Genomic DNA, 19,787 nt, shown 5'->3' on the forward strand with positions numbered 1-19,787 from the left:
TACCAGTGTGTGTATATATGCCAAGCAAGGTAATTCTCTGAATAGATGATACTCATTCAATATCAGATATATTTAGTCAAAATATATATATGTGTGTGTGTGTGTGTGTGTGTGTGTGTGTGTGTGTGTGTATTACCAAATGCCATGTATTTTCACTTACTAAGAAGTACTTGTGCAGATTTATGTTTCCTGGAGGTGTTTGGTGGAGTAGAATTGTATTATAGATAGGCTTCACTATTTTCTGGCAAAAAGGGTGCTGGTAGCTAGTCTTTAAAGATGCCTTTAGCCTCACCGCCGCCAATGAACCATGTCTCCTTTTATTCACGCCCTTGTGGAGTGCCCTTACTTGAATCTGGGTTGGCTAGAGTTTTGAGCAATAAAATTCAGGGAAAGTGATTTTGCAAGACTGAGTTTGAGTTCAAAGAAATCTTTCAGATTCCCCGAGTCTCTTAAAACAGTTATTCAGGGGAAACCAGACCCAGTGTAAAAAAAATCTGACTACCATGAGATGACCATGTTATAAGGAAGCTCAAGGTAGCCGCATGGAGAGGCTGTTTAGAGTGAGAGCAAGAGTTGTTACTGGCCCTCAGCTGTTTCAGCCATCCTAGCTGAGGTGGCAGATCTTTGAATGAAGACACCACTTGGACATCCAGGCTTGTAACTCCTGCATCAGCTGCTATTTGACTGCAATCTTGAAAGTGCTCAAGAGCCCAGTTAACTCACAGAAACTTGAAAGAGAAAAATACATTAAACCACTGAGTTTAGAGGGGGATTGTTACTTTTGTAATAGGTAACAGAGAGGATGAGAAATGACAAAGTCCAAAGGTAAGCCAAAGAGGTCACAGACAGGTTGCCTAATGTGTCCTTAATAAAATAGAGTTAGCTCTGTATTGCATTATATGATTAGTGCAGACAAAGTCCAGAAGTACAGTGGCAAAATGCCACTAGAGAAGGCCTCATCTATTTATCAATACATAAGGTATTGACTTTATGCCTTTCAAAACTTTTGAGCACTGATGTTCTTATTGTTAATCTGTTTATATCAATAAACTATCAGAGCCTGAAAAATGTTTTTAAAAGAACACAAAACTAGGCTGGGTGCAGTCGCTCATGCCTGTAATCGTAGCACTCTGGGAGGCCAAGGTGGGAGGATCGCTCAAGGTCAGGAGTTTGAGACCAGCCTGAGCAAGAGTGAGACACCATCTCTACTAAAAATAAAAAGAAATTAATTGGCCAAATAAAAATATATAGAAAAAATTAGCCTGGCATGGTGGTGCATGCCTGTAGTCCCGGCTACTCAGGAGGCTGAGGCAGGAGGATTGCTTGAGCCCAGGAGTTTGAGGTTGCTGTGAGTCAGGCTGACGCCATGGCACTCTAGCCCAGGCAACAGAATGAGACTCTGTCTCAAAAAAATAAAATAAGAAAAGCCACAAAACTCCCCAGATCTACCTGATCCCACCAATTAACCAAATAATAAAAGCTATTTGGAAGCATTTCACTTCAATTTCTCAGCTATCTCCTCCGTCCTAGTCCTCACTATAGCATGACTAGGTTAAGAAAAGAGATCTCCTATACCATAATCAACCATTCCAAGATCCATAAACTCTGACCACCAAGAAAAGAGTACAAAATAGAATCAGGAACAAAGGAGAAAAATAAAGAGAATATATTACATAATTATCATGGCTGTGGGGGGCCAAATAGATGTATTCTCTTTCATTTTTAGATTCTAAGTCAATGATCCAGCACATGGTATAATCAACTCAACATTCTTGCAATCTTTCATTATGCCCACTAATAACCCTTTTTGATACTAAAGAAAACAGTTCTTGGCCTAATATTTAAAATGTTAAAGTGTTTTTGTGTTTGCTTGTGTGCTCTCTCTCTTAGGTAATTTTTTCTAATCTTTTGCTACCTTAAGGGCATCACCAAGGAATACTTTTGTTGATTTTCTAGGGACTGAAAGTTGCTTTCTCATTTGCCTGGAGACTTGAATCAGAAAGAAAGTTCCTTAAGATAATGATACCAAATTGTATTGTTAAAAACTTTGCTCAAAGTGGTCAATTCTTATGCTGTGAAATGCAGACTCCCCCCAAGATACATATTTTGTAATATTATAACGTTGAAATTGATAGTACAAAACACCTCCAAATGAATTAGTAGTACAAAACCTCCAAATTACATGGGATTTGAAAAAAGGTAGATTAGAAAGAATAAAGAACACAGTCTCTATAGTCTAATGATTGATAGAAGCTTGTTTCTTAATAGAACACAGCAGGTAGTCTTATACACAAGCAGTTAATGATCAAACTTAGAAGACTTTACTGTTGCTTATTCTTTAAAAAAAGTGATTGTTTTAAATCATGTAGAAAAGAGAGGAAATGAAAACTATTGGGAAAATAAATCCTTTAGCCATTTACAGTCTGTATTGCAGAACAGTAGAATAAGATCACAACATTCTAATTAACACCAGTATTTATTGAGCATTTACTATGTTCTAGGCACTGTTTGGCGCTTTATATGTATTACCTCATTTAATTCTCACAATCTTATAAAATAAATATATCTGCATTTCAAGACACAGAAAATACAGTTTATATTAGTATAATAAATAATCCAAGATCACTTAGAATATAGAGAAAATAAGATTCAAAACAGTTGATTTGACCATAGAGCCCTACTTTTAACGGCTGCAGTGTGCTGGCCATAGAAAACTTAGAATACTATTGAATGACTACTACAAGAAATTGGTAACCAAAATGTAAGCTCCATGAGGGCTGAGGGTTTTTTTTGTCTGTTTTGTTCTATATCCATTGGCCAGAACAGTGCCCGGCACATAGTAGGTGCTCAATAAATGTGTGGAAGAAATGAAAGATCAGCGATTGCCTTTGAAGATTGGAACTATATTACTGGGGCGAGGAGGAGGGAGACTTACTTTTCACTGTAAACTCTTGTACCTTGGGGATTTTGTACCATGTGCATCTATCACCTATTCAAAAAACGAATAAAATTAACAAAAGAAAACAAAACGAAACACAGGGACTGCAGATAAGTCACGTGGGCTGCGCGTTCCGTCCACCAGAAACAGTGCTGTGACCTGCAGAAGTCTGCCTGCCAGGCAGACGTTAGGATGTGTCTGTGCACCAGTGGATACCCCGCAGACAGAGAGGGGAAACTCGGTATTTCATGATATTCTACCTTACTTGCCTCGTTAGGAGACGGCATAGATGAAGAGAAATAACATGGCAGGAAGAAGGACACGCACATTATTTATGTGGTTACTTCTGGTAGCTTCCCAGTGCTCTAAAGCAGTGGTTCTCAGCCTGTAGCGTGCATCAGAATCACCTGACAACTCATATTTCTAACACATTCCCAAGTGAACCTGACACAGTTGGTACAGGGCCACACCTTGAGAACTACCGGTCTAAAAGATCATTCCAAATACATAACAGTTATCCAATGGTGATATTAACTGTACAGAATTAAATATCTATTTTCCAGGTGGGTATTACTAGAATAACTAAAATATCAGCTTCAGTGATTGAACTCAATTGAGGGCAGTGTTTCGCGAAGTTCAACATTATTTGTATCACCTGGGGACCTTGTTAAAATGCAGATACTAATTCCATAGGTCTAGGGCAGACCCCGAGTTTCTGCATCTATAATAGGCCCTCAGGTGACTGCAATATTTCTGGTCTACAAACTAGACTGAGTAGGGAGATGTGAGACTCAACTATTGTCTTCAAGGCACTTAGTAGTCTCCAGTAAAGAAGCTAAGACCAGGACACGAATATTTAATAACGTTTAATAATATTTAAATAATAAATAACAAATGTTTAATGATAATGCAAATATTGTATTGCTACTCCTGCCAGCTGCTATTTATTTAGTGCATTCTGCGTGCTAGGCACTGTGCATCTCACTTAATCCTCAACCCTGTGAAACAGGGACTACTATTTCCCTTTTACAGATGAAGAAACACATTCAGAGAAGTTAACTTCTTTTTCAAAACTCACCTGTCAAGTCACTGGCAGGGTCTGGGTTAGAACCCATGCAGTCAGGCTGCAGAACCCAAACTCCTAACCACCACACCACAATGGCAGAAGGCAAGCAAGAGATATTACAGACAAAATGTGGTCATCGCTTTTGATTGAGCAGATGTGGCCGAGGCTGAATGGAAGGTGTGTGAGCTAAGCTAGGTGGAGCGGAGTGGAAATGGGAAGTTGGCCATTCCCAGCCAGAGAAGCAAGCATAAGAGGGAAAGCATAGGAATGCCCTGAGAACAGCCAGCTTTACTGATGTGACAAGCAAATGAGTCACAGGACATAAGCCCACATTTTTAGGGCCCTTGAAATTGAATTATAGAATAACAATTGCCATCCAAGTGACAGGCCACACATATCCATCAGGGGGTGGAAGTGCAATTACTTTGTTGACTCACTTTTTTTTTTTTTAATGGAAGACCCAAACTCTCCAAGCTCTCCTTCATCCTCTCACTCTTTCCTGCCCTAATTCTAATCCCATAGCAGCAGGCAGGATGCACAGTCATATCCATGTGACAAAAGAAGAGGGGCTGCCATTGACTGGCACTCAGTGTATAGCAGTCACTATTCTAAATGCTTTATATATGCTGTTTCTTTTCCTCTTCATGGGAGCTCTAACCCTTAAAAGGGGTTAATAATGAGAAGATATCCAGTATATTTTATTTTCTGAAGGTTCAAATAAGGGACATAAAAATACAGACAGCTTTGAAGATAAAATACTTTCCATCAACTCAAAACCTTAACAAAATGAGATCTCACTCAACATTTAGACAGTACATTTCAGCCTAGAGAATCTAAATGACTATTATTTGCTCACACGACTTCTCCCTTGATCTCCCGATAGTCTTGTTCTCAGAAAAGCAAGAAAGCAGGAAGGAAGAGGAATACGGTAGGATTAGGACCCTGATCCACTCAAACTTGGGAGTCTGGAAGTCTAATTCTATGCTAGAGTCACACAACAGTTACTGAGAAAGTTGCTTAGATTCCAGATCTGCATGCATTTCTCCTTTCATTTTGCAGTTTGGAGCAAGAGCTTGCGTTAAGCATGGTTTCCTGTGAATATTCTCAGAGGCGGCAAGAGGCAGGAGGATGTACGGAGGGTGGAATTGTGCCATCTGCGTCAGGAGGTTCACGCGTGCAGTCCGGGCGCTCCTGTGTCGGGCCGGACGCGACCAGGGAGGTGCTGCAAGCCCGGCTCACCGCTCCGGCAGCTCTGGCATGGCTGGAGGCTGAGAGAGAAGCTGGCAGCCCCAAGGTCAAGGTAAAGAATAGAGTGAGCCTCCCCGCTGCCTCCTTCACCCTGCACCTGTCCCCTCCATTAGGAATGAGCAGATGATGGGGGAGTCTTCACTTTAACCCCCTTTTTTTGCCATCATCTCCCGGCAGCAGTAGTTGTTCTTTCACAATATAAACCGAGTGTCAGGATTTTATAAACCGAGTGTCAGTATTTTCCTGATTCCCTTCTCAAAACGGGTGACGACTATAGGGTTAAATTGAGAAAATGGCCAAATGAGCAAGGGGTGAAATATGTGACCTTAAGAAGGCTGAAGAAGAATGTTCTCAGTTTGAGGGAGGCCCCCTGCTGCATTCTTCTTTCCTGTCTCTAGCTCTAGGTGCTCCTAAGAGCCTGGTTTTGCAGGTGGCCAAAAAAGAGTCAGGTTTGGATGACAAAGTTTGCACACGTTTAAACAACAACAAATTGCTGTTATTCCACAGGAACAAATGACTCTTTTTGCTTAGGCTTTTTTTTTAAAGAGCACAAACTCAATTTGAAAACATTATTCTGTTCTTTGGAGCTAGATGTGCTTCCTTTTAAAAAAAAAAACAACTGTATAGCAGCTTACTGCTCCTTAATCCAGGCTAGATATAGTTTCTAAAGTAAGCATGCATGACTCAGTGTTGGAACTCTTCCAGACGTAGCAATGAAAAACGTCCTCTGTGATCTTGGCTGGGTTAATAAACAAACCCATCCAAGAAAAGAAAGAGAATTCACGCCTTTCCTGTGAAGAGGTAGAAAAAGACAATGTTGGGACAGACAGTATCATTTTTTTTTTCATATTCTTATCAATACACTCCTTAACCCTGATGGAGAAATTCCCCTTTAGTCCTCTAACTAGGATTGGACACTATGCTGACTTGGTCAAATGAGCACCTAAGTCTAAAGAGAAAATGCAGACAGGAGTACAAGATTACTTACACTGCTCTCATTATCTAAAATCTATGCCACTTGTAAAGAAGACTAGACAATGAATTAATTACTAGCCACAAACTAGCCCTGTGAAATCAGGCACTAAAATGTTGGCTCCTACTGGCAGAGAAATTAGGTAGCTAAATTTAAGGTGGCAGGGTCATGCCAACGGGTCCTTTTTTCTATTTGTCTTTTCTTAGCTACCTGTCTAGCCTCAAGCCCCAATCCACACCTCCTTGGTCTCATTATCTATGCACATAAGGACCATGTACACAATACAGGAACACATTCACTGTTCCCAGGGGGGAGAAGTACCAGGCTCGGCTATACTTTGTAGGCAAGGATTTGATCCCTTCCTTCTCTTATATTCAAATTGCCCATCACTGTGCTGGGCAGTAAACACTTACTGGCTTGTTTTATATTCCCAACCTATGCCCAAAGGTGTGTACATAAAAAGGTAAAGGCTCAGCAGGGTCTGTTGTCAGTTCTCCTCCTCACTGAGGTCTGACCCAGGCGATCAGAACACCCCTCCCCATCTGTAACATCTTCCCTTGGTTTTTCTAACTCCTCTTGCCCCCAGCTCTGTGCCCACCACCCTGCCTTCACATCGCCCGTTTGTTCTCCATGTTGATGGTCCCCGAGTTCCCCTTCCGCTCTCTTTTTTCTGTAGTAAGGATCCTAACGTGAGGGGGCAGGGCCCAAAGGGTGGTTGGATTTGGACCTACTTCCACAGGAAGCAGGCCAGACATTTCAGGTGGATGGACAGGGACAGATATAATTTAGAGTTAAGACAAGCATGTTCAAAATTACCACTTGTTTTGGGCAAATGAAAAAAAAAAAAAAAAAAAAACTCAGCCTGTTGTCTGCAGTAAATAAGCACACGTAATTCCCTGCCGTCCTCTGACATTCCACAGGCCGTCCCAGCTGCTCTTTGTGTCACAGCTTCTTGGGGGAAAAGAATACACTTGCTGTCTGACCTTCCTCACCTATTCCAGAACTCCTCTATTTTGTGTCTCTATCCACAGCATTATGGACGGACATGGCAGCTGCCAAAGTCACCAAGAGCCCCTGTATCGCTTGTGTTCATTTGATCAGAGCTTTCCATGGAAGTTTCTCCCATGGCTTCCACCAGAACCCACTCCTCGGGGTGTTGCCCTCCTCTCTTACTACTCCTTCTGTAATCCTTCATTGTTCCTCTTCCTCTTAAATGTCAGTGTGTCCAGAATCTTCTTATCGTCTCTGTGACCTGCCCTAGGGACCCCATCTTAGTGCCTCCACCGGGGTCAGCTCTCGGTGGGGGGGGGGTGTGCTTTCCTGTCTCTGGCACTTTGACCAAAGACATTACTGAGCTCAGACACCTCTTTCCCATTCCCACCCTTCTACTCCCGCAAGATTTCTACCTGTCAGAATTCTATCTATTCTTTAAAATGCCTTTCAAGTTCTTTCTTGAGGCCCTTGGTAATCTCCCTGTCTTTTGAATTTCCTTATCTCTGAATCTGTTCTTCCCTACTTATGGCATCTCATGGAGTAGAGAGTCTAAGCAAAAACCCTAAATCCAAATTCCATTTTCTTTGTGTTAACCTGAACAAGTATCTTCAACTCTTGGAGCCTGAGTCCTTAATGTAAATTAGGACTAATACTACTTTAAATTGGGGCTTTAAATCGGGACTAAATGTAAACTGGGAGTAAAAATAGTGGTGATAATGCTCTCAAGTACTCTGAGAGAATTAACAAGATAAAGTACCAAGTAACTAACATTTACTGAGATCTTACCACATGCCAGATTCTAAACTCTTTGTGTGTACATGGAAATTCTGAACCCTTTGTGTATATATTTCATTTAAACTTACAGACATCCAACAGTTATGGGACTCTTATCTAAATTACCAGACAACATCTGTGTTAGAATAGAGGTTAAGTACAAGGATCACACAGTCCTTGTACAGCACTGACTAATTGCATGGTCTCCATCAAGGTCTTTAACCTTGCTGAGACATATTTTCCACATCTATAAAATGGAAATTACAATGGCTCCAACGTAGAGGGTCACTGTGAGGATTAAATGACATAATGCATAAAATGTATATAGCTTAATGCCTAGCACACAGAAAGGCTCAGTAAATGGTAAGTTCTTTGTTTATGATGGTGAGAGCATTCATTTATCTGGAATCCTGAGAGGGGACCGAGACACAGGTAAATGGGTGGCGGTAAGGCAGTAGATGCATGCATTCACGAATCAGGGCACGTGTACATATGTCCTAAGAGCTGTGATAGTGACCAGCACAACTCTCATCCCGGAGTTAACAATCTCATTTGAAAGAAAATAGACAAAATTAATCAGGAGTTGGCAAACTACAATCCATGGGCTAAATCCAGCCTCTCGCCTATTTTTGTAACTAAGCTTTACTATCACACAGCCATGCCCCTGTTTTGTTATTGTCTTGGGCTGCTTTTGTACTACAAAGGCAGCCATGAGTACATGTGACAGAGACCCATATGGCCTGAACATTCAAAAATATTTATCACTGGCCCTTTATAGAAAAATGTCTGCTGACCCCTGAAATGAATGATCAATAAAATGAGAGGAATATTAGGAAGAAATCAAAAAACATCAGTGAAAGGAGAATGGAAAGGAGGTAGCCAGGAGCTGTACCATGCAGAACTTATCAAACACAGTAAAGGACTGAAATTATTCTAAATGCAATGTAAAGTCTTGGGAGGATTTGATTTTGTATTTGTACTGCCTTGGGGTTATGTTTGTATTATTTGGGGGGCAATGTTACTTTTATCATGAAATACAGCAGCCACACAGATGAGTACATAAGATGTAAATGTACATTTTAACAAATTGTTATATTAATAAAATAAACACCATCCAGGTCAAGACATAGAACACCGTTAGAACCTCAGAAGTTTCCGGCATCCCTCATCCCAGTCATGGCTCCCCCTTTTTTGTCCTCAAGGTAATTACTTCCTTCAAATTCTTTTGGTTTTCTTTAGAAAATTATCTATCTGATTTTACAATCATAGTTCATTGCCATTTGGTTTTGATAAGTCCTATTGTCTCCGCCAAACCTACAACTTAGGGATTATACTTCTGGGTCTACACTCTACAGAGACATGTGCATGTGTGTACCAGGAGACATATTATATAAGAAGGTTTGTAGCAGCTTTGTTTGCAATAGCCCCAACCTGGGAACGACCCACATTTCCATCAACAGTACAGTGAATGACTTAATTATGGTACAAGCATACAATGGAATAGTACATAGAAATGAAAACGAATGAACTACAATTATACGTAACAGCATTAATGAACCTTGAAATCATAACTACAAGCTTTGATGGGTTTTAAGCCGGGGAGTGGAATGACATGATGCAATTTACATGTTTACAGGATTACTGTGGATGCGGTGCAGAAAGCTGGGTCTATTGGGTAAGAGCAGAGGTGAAGAAGCCCTGTGCGGAGGCTCCTGCAGTTTTCCATGTGGGAAACACTGAGGGGCTGGATTAGGGTGGTGACAGTGGAGATGGAAAAAAGAAGGATTTGAGATGCATCCTGGAAGTAGGACTGACAAGAGCTGCTGAGGGGCTAGACAGGAGCAGTATGAAGAAAGAGATGGCACGAATCTCACAGGTTTTGGCTTGGGTGATAAGAGCCATTTACTGAGATGGAGAAAGATAGGAAGAAACACTGTTTTGGAGAGGTATATTCGGGGCATGGTGAATTAAGAAATCTGTGAGTTTACAACTGTTACATACCCATAAATCTAAACAGAAATATACACAGCTGGGTAAGTGGATAGTATGGGTGAAAATCACTAAATAATTCCAGTTCCAAAGAGAGGAAATCAACGATGGGATAGACTCTGCTTTAGAATAAAGGCCTGTGTCCCAGTCCACAGATCTTTTTCTTTAGCTGGGAAATCTTTTAAATCCATCAACCATTGTATGAGATGCAGATATGCCTTGGGGGAGCCATTATAAAGCTGTATGTTAATTCAAGACATAGTCTAGGACTGTCTCAGTAAAAAGGGGTTTAAGGGAAGGAAAAAGAAGCATGGTAGGCACATCTTCATTTTGCCTGTTCTCAGATACCTATAAAACCATCTTTCCCTGGAGCCACCCTTCATTTTGATAAACCTGACCAAACATGTATCGAAGATCTGTGTGCCAAGTACTGTGCTGCGTTCTTGGGGTAAAACAGAGAATAAGATGTAGTCTCTGAAATGTGGTATATGCATACCATGGAATACTACTCAGCCACGAAAAGGTAAACTAATACCTCTTATATTAACCTGGACGGAACTGGAGACCATTCTTCTAAGTGAAATATCACAAGAATGGACAAACACACACCACATGTACTCAACCATTAAATTGAAACTAATTGATCAACACTTATGTGCACATATAGAAATAACATTCAACAGAAATCAAGCAGGTGGGAGGGGGAGGAGGGGATGGGTAAATGCACACCTATCAGGTACAATATACGCCATCTGGGGGATGGGCACACTTATAACTTTGACTCAAACAGTACAAAAGCAATTTATGTAACCAAAATGTTTGCATTTATGTAACACAAAATGTTCATGATATTCTGAAATAAGATTTTTAAAAAAAGATTTGGTCTCTGTTTCTGGTATTTCAAAGTCCATTTTGATTTTATTGCTGATAGAGGCATGCAATTACGTAATGGCTATTTGAAAGGTCAATTGTAAGCAGGAAAATCTCAGGCAAAAGGCTCAATGATATGATTTAAGAGGTACTTGTAAAATGATAAAATTTCAGGTGAAGAATAATTTCTGTTGCTGCTAAGAACAACAATGACAGAATAGTAACCACCCCTTTGTTTTTTTTTTTTTTTTGAGACAGAGTCTCGCTTTGTTGCCCAGGCTAGAGTGAGTGCCGTGGCTTCAGCCTAGCTCACAGCAACCTCAAACTCCTGGCTCAAGCAATCCTCCTGCCTCAGCCTCCCAAGTAGCTGGGACTACAGGCATTCACCACCATGCCCGGCTAATTTTTATATATATTAGTTGGCCAATTAATTTCTTTCTATTTATAGTAGAGACGGGGTCTCACTCTTGCTCAGGCTGGTTTCGAACTCCTGACCTCGAGCAATCCGCCCGCCTCGGCCTCCCAGAGTGCTAGGATTATAGGCGTGAGCCACCGCGCCCGGCCGTAACCACCCCTTTGAATCACCTGAGGCCAAGCTAATCTCCTTGGCCTCTTTCCAGCTCTATTAAGCTAATAGCATAATAGTCCCATTTATTTATTAGGATGATTAGGAGATAAGGATAGCAGGATAGTCCTAGGTATTTGGGGAGAAGAGAGCCTAAAGGGTATTTTCCTGGTGGTTTTCTAGAGATCTAGCTTCACATTTCTGAAAGTAATATCTCCTACATTTTTGAGTTTTGGATTGTGTCATATGAAATTCTATTTATTTCCTTCTGATTGAGAATACTCTGATATGTTTACTAAAACTACTAGCTTGGAGTTCTTAAAACGCATCCCAAATTATGTTTATATTTATTTTCCTTGAATTTTCATCTTGGCCCGCATATTTCTTTTGCCACAACAGTCAGAGGAAGGTATAAAATTTCGACTGTAGTCTCATCAAGGTCTTTAAAAAAATAATTATCATTACCTTGTGATGATTTCCAAGAGCATGATTTGTTCCTTTTTCTAAACACATACTTTTATTTTTGAAGCTGACAGAAAGAAATATGCATTCTTGGGTTCTGTATATAAGAAAACAGGTCAAGTTGGACAATGAAAGAGATGATCTAAAACCACAGAGTCGGACCTGTTCTGATCAGTTCTGCCACTCACCTGTTTGGAAAGGCCACTCAACGGGTACTTGTACCTTCCTTGCTCTTCAGTATCATGGCAGGAATGGGCTTACACGATCCCAACCTGCCCCTCAGTTCTTTGAAATCTGAGGATTTTAATTTGCTGTGGCTTCCACTGGCTACCAAGTTTGGCACAAAGCTGAGCTACGCATCACTCTTCTCACCCCTCCGGGCACTCTGGTATCTGCTGAAATTTTAGTGCTTCATCATATCTCAAACTTACACCTACTTGATAATTAGTTCTACCACGTGTATACTTAGCCTCTTACTTTTTACTTTTAATATTTAGAGTCTGCATTTGATTCAGAAGGAGATTTTTCAGCCCTATCAAATTTATAAGTAGCCAAGAATTAGATAATTCTTCCTAGTAAGAGTTTGTTGTCCCCAGCTGTTGTCTCATAAACCTGTTCAGTAGAATCATATTTTATAGAGCTGCCTTTTGAGTTTTTACTTGGCATGGTTTAATTCCATTTCTCATTATGTCCCATCATTAGTTCTTTTAATCTGTAACAATAACCCCCAAATCCATCAGAATTCTGCAAGCTAAAATAATATTTTATACATTTTTTCAATTTATAAAATACATTTTATAGGAATTTACAACTTAAGATCAGAGTTGAACCAAAGCCACTGTGAAATCCCTTGGGAGGGGAACCCAAACTAGAAGACAACTTAAACCTTAATTTCAATTTTCTTCCTCTCTCTCTCCCCCCACTCTTTCTTTCTCCCCTTTCTCTTTCTTCATCCTTCTTTCATTCCTTCCTTCATTCTTTCTTCCCTCTTCCTCCTCCTCCTCATTCTCTTTTTTTCTCTTTCTCACATTTTCTTCCTCGTTAATTACAATTACAAAACATAAGAATCAAACTGGCACTAGAATTAAGATATTAATTTTGTAGGTATATTAATATTATATGCATGTAACAGACATATTCTGGGACAGAAGACAGTGTGACAGTAAGGTATCTACAAATTCATCTGGCCCTCTGAGGAGTTCTGTTTGTCCCCACCTGCATAATGCTTAAGCTTAAAAGCCTGCCTTTGCTTCAAAATCTCCTTCCTTTTCTTCTACTGCTCTGTTTTGCTGATACTTTAACTTTTGCTCTACTTTGTATCTTGGCTCCATTGTTCTCCTAGGTCATTCAATGATAACATTGTCTAGACTTGTTTTCCTTAATTTTTCTAAAGAAATTAATCTAAACACTCTTTCATTTGTACTAATCTCTCCTGGTGAGCCAAAGAAAGAGGAAAAAGAGAAGCAGAAAGCAAAAAAGAAAAGAGAGACTACTTTGTCATTGCTCCTTTAAGATTTACTCTATTTGTAGAATTTAGGATTAAAATTTTATTTTCCCATATTACAAACTACTTCTTCTTTTCTTCCTTGAGATAAACTGGCAGCATGCATTGCTTATTATTTGTGTTTGCTTTTCACAGCTGCTAATAAACTTAGTACCCTGGGACACCAGTGAGATGATCTTTCACTAGTTCTCATAGGAAGATATATTCACAACATGCCTATGGGTTCATGGAAATGAACATTTGCCACAGCTGCATAAGAGCTTACTCAAATGGGCAGCACTAAATCCAACTAAAGTGACAATCAAAGCTCTGGCAAACTATGAGGCAAATGAGTCAGAAGTTAAAACTATCATTAAAGTTGTAGGGGTTCTTTTGAACTAAAATTTCAAAATGATTTGTTTTGGGATTTGCAATAATTAGAAATGCTAATTTATGCAGCAGAGAGCAACATAAATACAGGATAGGGCAAATGTGGCTTACCAGAGCTCTTGTAAGCACAATTGAGGAACTTTAGCTGACAATAACATTAATATGAGTCATTAAATGTAAATTATAATCTCAAAAATATTTTAATCTCTAATAATACCTTTTTAATGTTTTCCACAGAGAAAGCAAAACCTCTGCTACACTTTGATTAGAGTACACCTAGAATATGGTATTTGGTTCTGGCCACCTCAATTTGAGATGCATATAGAAATGTTGAAATGTGCATAGAAGAGTGACAAGGTTGGGGAGGGGTACAGTAGAAGGAGGTGGCAATGATATGCCTGGAGATTTAAAAAGAAAGAAAAAAAAAACTAAGAAAAAATAGAAAACATATTTTCAAACATCTGAAGGATTGTCACACGGAAGCAGATTTTGTTCTAAATACTATTTAGAATCTAGTTCCCTCATCGGCTTGGCCAAATATATTACAGCCTGAATCAATGAATAGAAGCTACAGAAAGCTCCATGAAATCAAGAATTTTTAAAGACAGAACTGTCCAAAATGGACTATGCATTTTGGGAATTAGGGAATTCCCATTATTTGAGGCATTTGAGCAACGGAGCTTCTAAGCCGATTGAGATTCCAGGAGTATAAGGTTGTTCAGATTGAGGAAGGAATCCTTTTCAAGATTCAATTCTACAACATCATGAAATCAAAGCCATTAGATTCCAACAGCCTGGGGATACACCCATAAAGGACCAAAGATTTTAAAGAAAAGATAGATAAAATGAGAATTAAAATTTGTCTGTTAATTTCAAATTCCCAAGCTGAGATAAATGTAAAGGAAATGATTATCATTTGTAGTTAAATAACTAGATGAATTAAATTCAAATTTAGAGATTCAAAATTTCTTTTTTGAAATTATTTGGTTAGCTATCCACACATATAAGGCTTTTATATAGTCCATTCAAACTTGGCCTCTCATCAATGTGGCTAATTTTGGATATTTTGTTAAAAGACCAGTAAATTTTTAGGACTGTAATTATCCTATTTCATAATAATTTCATTTGAAACACATATTTTTGATGTCATGTTTTGTATGTGTTTACATCTATGTAAGAATATCATTTCTTCTTTTACCTTCTGCACATAAGAAATGCGAAACATTGCTCTGAAATGTTGCGTGAGAAGGCACTGAAATATAATATGACAGTAAGACACAGCGCTCTAAAAGTCCTAAAGATGATACAAATTTCCATTTGGCGATAGAAGAGAGGTAAACATACAGTTGATGTTTTAGCCAAAAAAGAAAGAAAAGTGAGTAAAAGCCTTTAACATTTATCAAAGCAACATTTACAAACACTGAGGCAGGTCCTTCAAGGTCTTTAAATGACCACCTGGATCTTCTGGTGTATAGTCAAGTGCCCAGCCACAAAGCACTAAGGAGCCAGTCACTGGATAACAAAACGGGTGAAGTGACTTTGGATCAGGTAGGCTTTTCCACTATTTAGGTTCCCATTGAAGTTTGTGCAGATCAAAGAAGCAGCCAATAATAATTAAAATAAGGAAGATAAGCTAAATGCAAAAAAAAAGACTAGCAGCACTAAGACTGGTGCCAGGGAAAAACACTACATGAGAGGTGGCAATGAGGGCACAATAAGGCAGAATGGAGTTTTGGAGAATGATGCAAGAAAGAAACTTAAATATAAATTTTACCATAGTAAACATTTTGTTATTTCATGAAACTTCAAAATCTGCCATCCTTATAATAATATTTGCTTACTATAAAAGGCTAGTTTTCCAATGGACCTTTTAAAGATGTCATCCATTAATATATCTACATATCATGGCCTGGTCAAAAGTATTGATTTTAAGGTATGGCAGAAAACAGGTTCTTTACACATATGAAGTATAGCTACACTTATATTTTGATTTCTTTCATCAAATCATTATTGAAGATTTCCAATTTGAAAACAGGTTTGTTCAGGCTGAGTTTTCATTATTAGTTCAAGATCAAAAGGTGCTTTTACTACAAAATTTAGAGTAAATCTTAGGATGTGCGGACATCTAATCCCTTACCTCTAAGAATATCTTCTCTTATCTAAAAAAATTTTAACCATAAACGTCAATCAGTTTTCCCTTTCTAGATTTCAGATGTAAACAATAAAAACATCCGCTTTTTTGCTTGGTAAAAACACATAAAAAGAAAGCAATCCAGATAATTAGTGACACTTTTATATTTTAAAGTTGGAAAATGAGTTCAAGGAAAGATGAGTCAAAGGAACTTAAAAAAGACAATCATTAATACCAAATATGCATTCTTTAAATGATACATAAATGAAGTTTCTCAAGATAATTTGAAGAGTTAGTAACTCAAGAAAGTATTACATTTTAAAGATAAGAAATTAAAGATAAAGTTGGTAGTTAAGTTTCAGCACAATAAAAATTTACAAATACCTTCTTCAACATCTGAGATATATTCGCCATCACTGAGCATTTCAGGGGCATTGGCTTTACGAACTGCATGATTTAAGTGAACAATATAAGTGCGTGAAAAATGCATACTCTTAATACTACAACAAAACATTTCAATATTTCTAAAAACATTTTTGCAATGAAATTTCTTCTCAAAACAACAAATACACAGTGCCTCATAATTATTAGGAACTCAACGTACCTTCATCGTCAGACATATCAAGAACTTCATTCATTGTTTCTGGAACATTCATTTTGTGCTTCTCTGTGATGGTCTAGTAACAAAAAAGCAGTCACTTTAGGGCACATTTTAATGTGACTATTCATTACATTCTAAATTAAACTGTTGGCTTCTTGTGGGACTTATGTATTGAAAATCTTGAGGCTCCCACATATAAAATGACATCAAATTTGTTGTCCCTTAGTGGTACACAGGTCCTGACCATATACAGACCAGACAAGAAATAAAAAGTGAGATACTCCAGTGGCAAAGCACAACAGCTTAAAAGATTTAGGTCCCTAAAAAGGGGTTTCAAAGGAAAAGAGAAGAAGAAAGATATTGCCTCTCTTACTCAACTCCTATATTTTCTCATGGTCTGATGAATCTGTCACCCCATTCCACTAAAGGTCTTGGCTGAAGATAATTCAAATGAACTGTAAGAAATATGTCTCTATTACTTGTGCCAATTCTCCTCTTATGTGTACTTATAATTCCTAGATAAATCAAAATATTAAAATTGTATACACTGCATAATCATTACAACAATGTATATGAAAAAATATTTTAGGGGTAATGCATTTGCAGGATCATTTTAGCTTCTAAAATATTTCAAAGAACAGTATATTACAAAGCAAATACCTTACTGACTCTCTCACTTGCTCTTTGATAACTTTATACTTATACAGGTTTTATTCATCCATAGGACACTGTCAGTATTACTTGTCAGAAAATCTTAATGAATTTAGTTTAAAAATGAGTTTTCTTCTAATTTTGAGCATATGAAAGACTAATAATGGTATGAGGAAAGATACACATTTAAGTAAGACAACTGAAGAAAAGCCAGGTTGTTTAAATTAAGAAAGGGTACACATTATTTCTTAGTGACAGTACTTGACAAATGTGATTTATGCTTCCTATCCCCAATTATTATGTTGAAATAAAGCATTATTTGGTGGTTTTTCCAGCATGCAATACTGATATTGAGCATTTTTTTAAAAAAAGAATTTAGTTTTAGAATAGTTTTAGATTTACGAAGTAATTGCAAAGATAGTTCCCACATACCCCACACCAAGTTTCCCCTAATTTTAAAGACTTATATTAGTATGGTATATTTGTCACAATTAATGAATCAAGATGATATTATTAAAGTTTATATTTTATTCATCATATTTCTTTAGTTTTTGCCAAATGAATGTCCTTTTTCTGTTCTAAGATCACATCCAGAATACCATATCATATTTAGTTGTTATGTTTCCTTAGGCTTGTCTTAGCTGTGACAGTTTCTTAGAGTTTCTTTCCTTGTTTTTGATGACCATGACAGTTCTGAGATTTTGTAGAATGTCCCTCAACTGGGGTTTGTCTGATTGGTTTTTCATGATTAAACTGGAGCTGTATGGTTTTTGGGAAGAAGACTGCAGAGGTAAAATGCCATTTTCATCACGTCGTATCAAGGGTACATGCCATCAGTGTGACTTGTCACTGTTGGTGTTGACCTTGGTCATGCAGCTAGGGCAGTGCTTGTCAGGTTTCCCCACGGTGGAGTTACTCTATTTTCCCCTGATTCTATACTGTTTTCTTTGGAAGGAAACCACTATGCTTAGCGCACAGTTAAGCAGTGGGGAATTATGTTCCACTTCTTTGAGGGTGAAGTATTTTTATAAGGTACGTAGAATTCTTTTGCTTAAGAAATTTGTGTCTTTCTTCCCATTTATTCAATCACTTATTTATCATAGTGTGGATTCATGGGTATTTATTTTATACTTTGCACTGTACTCTGATACTATTATATTTATTTATTTTTGCTCAAATTGTTCCAGCTGTAGCCATTGGGAACTCTTTCAGTTAATTCCTGTGTCCCTTTGACATGCCCCTACCATTGTGTATGTGTGTGTGTGTATTTGTTTATTTATTGTTGGTGGGGGGGGGAGGAGCATTTCCTTACTTTTTCACACTGTAACATATTCCAGGCTCATCTTGTATATTTCTTGCCCTAGCCCTATATTCAGCAAAGGCTATAAGGGACCCTGGTTCCTTTTCTTAAAGAATGGTATCAGCAACCAATATCTAGGTGCTAGGGGTACTCTGCTTGTTGCTTCTGCAGGAATTGAGTATTTTGAACAATGAAATTTAAACAGATAAAATTCATATCTTTTGAATATCAGCTTGAATCTATTTAATTTCTTATGCTGTTGTGATTGTAATCTCATCTAACTAAAGCGTCTCTCTCAGAATTGTCACATCACACGTTGCACTCATATGGAAGAGGTATTCTTTTTAGGGTTTTAGAAAACTGAAGTCTGCTTACAGAGACAATGGCTGCTGGAGTCCCAGTAACTGGCTACACAAAGATCATGCCTGCGGTGGAGGGTGAACTGTTTGTTAGCCTAAGATCGCAGACTCCACCTGAATTGCATCAGTCCTAAGCTAATTCATGTGTAGCTGCTAAAGCTGGACTGACAAGGTGGTGTCTCAGCTTGAGATAAATTCTGAAATACCACAATGCTGGACTAAGTCGTAGGGACTTAGATGGACTCTTTCTTAATCAATGTGAGCACTTCATTGGGTGGAAGCCTCATTTTCTTCGTCAGGCAAGCTGGACCTTTCCTGTTAGCATGCAGAATGTCTTCTCTCTCTCTTGCAGAAAGTCACCAGGTCAGCTGATGACACTGAGAGGTACTGGTCCTACTCCTGTACACATTATGTCTTCTGATGGGAACCTGCCTGAGCCATGAGGACTTTCTCTGTCTTTCAGTAGATTTTCTGAGACTGTCACTTTACTTTGTCTCTAATTCTACTTTCTCTTAAACCTTTTTTGATTTCAAAGAAACATTTTGAAATTTCCTAATGGGCAAGAAAGTCATTTATATTCAAACAAATAAAATTTATACTTTGAACTATTAAGATTATACAAGCTTCAGTTCTTTTAGCATTGACATACAAGTCTTATATGTTTATTACAATGACTTTACATCTTTTATAGCATAATGTTAATTGGACATTGTTAAATAGTTTGTCCTCCTTGCAATCCTTCCCCATTCTGGAGAGAGCTACATGAGCTATCTATAAAATTAAGGTTAGTAAACGTTACTATAATAAGTTAAACTCTTTTCTCGAGAATTTAATAACAGATTTTAAGATAACAAAATGCTCAAAGGTGTATGAAAGCAACATGTGGGAATTTATCTCTTAGACAAAGTATATCTTGAAGTTAAAAATGTTCCCTGGTTGATAACTATTGTTTTAGTCAGTTAAAGCAATTGTTTTCTCTTTTGCAAATTAAAAC

General features: G+C 38.2%; 1 protein-coding gene across 12 annotated transcripts in view; it reads right to left on the bottom strand.

Annotated features, from left to right (window-relative positions):
• ANK3 (ankyrin 3) overlaps positions 1-19,787 on the bottom strand; it is a 325,335-nt gene that overhangs the window by 104,212 nt on the left and 201,336 nt on the right. For 6 of the 12 annotated variants that reach the window (XM_076010011.1, XM_076010014.1, XM_076010013.1 and 3 more), the window contains one exon: positions 16,487-16,559. In XM_076010011.1, coding sequence (XP_075866126.1) covers positions 16,487-16,559 — 73 coding nt within the window. Of the gene's footprint in view, positions 1-2,935; positions 2,990-16,266; positions 16,330-16,486; positions 16,560-19,787 lie in introns of all 12 variants that reach the window. The other 6 variants (XM_076010009.1, XM_012762792.3, XM_012762808.3 and 3 more) reach the window with 3 other exon arrangements.

This window comes from Microcebus murinus, chromosome 14 (assembly GCF_040939455.1).
Source record: "Microcebus murinus isolate Inina chromosome 14, M.murinus_Inina_mat1.0, whole genome shotgun sequence".
Lineage (NCBI taxonomy): Eukaryota > Metazoa > Chordata > Mammalia > Primates > Cheirogaleidae > Microcebus > Microcebus murinus.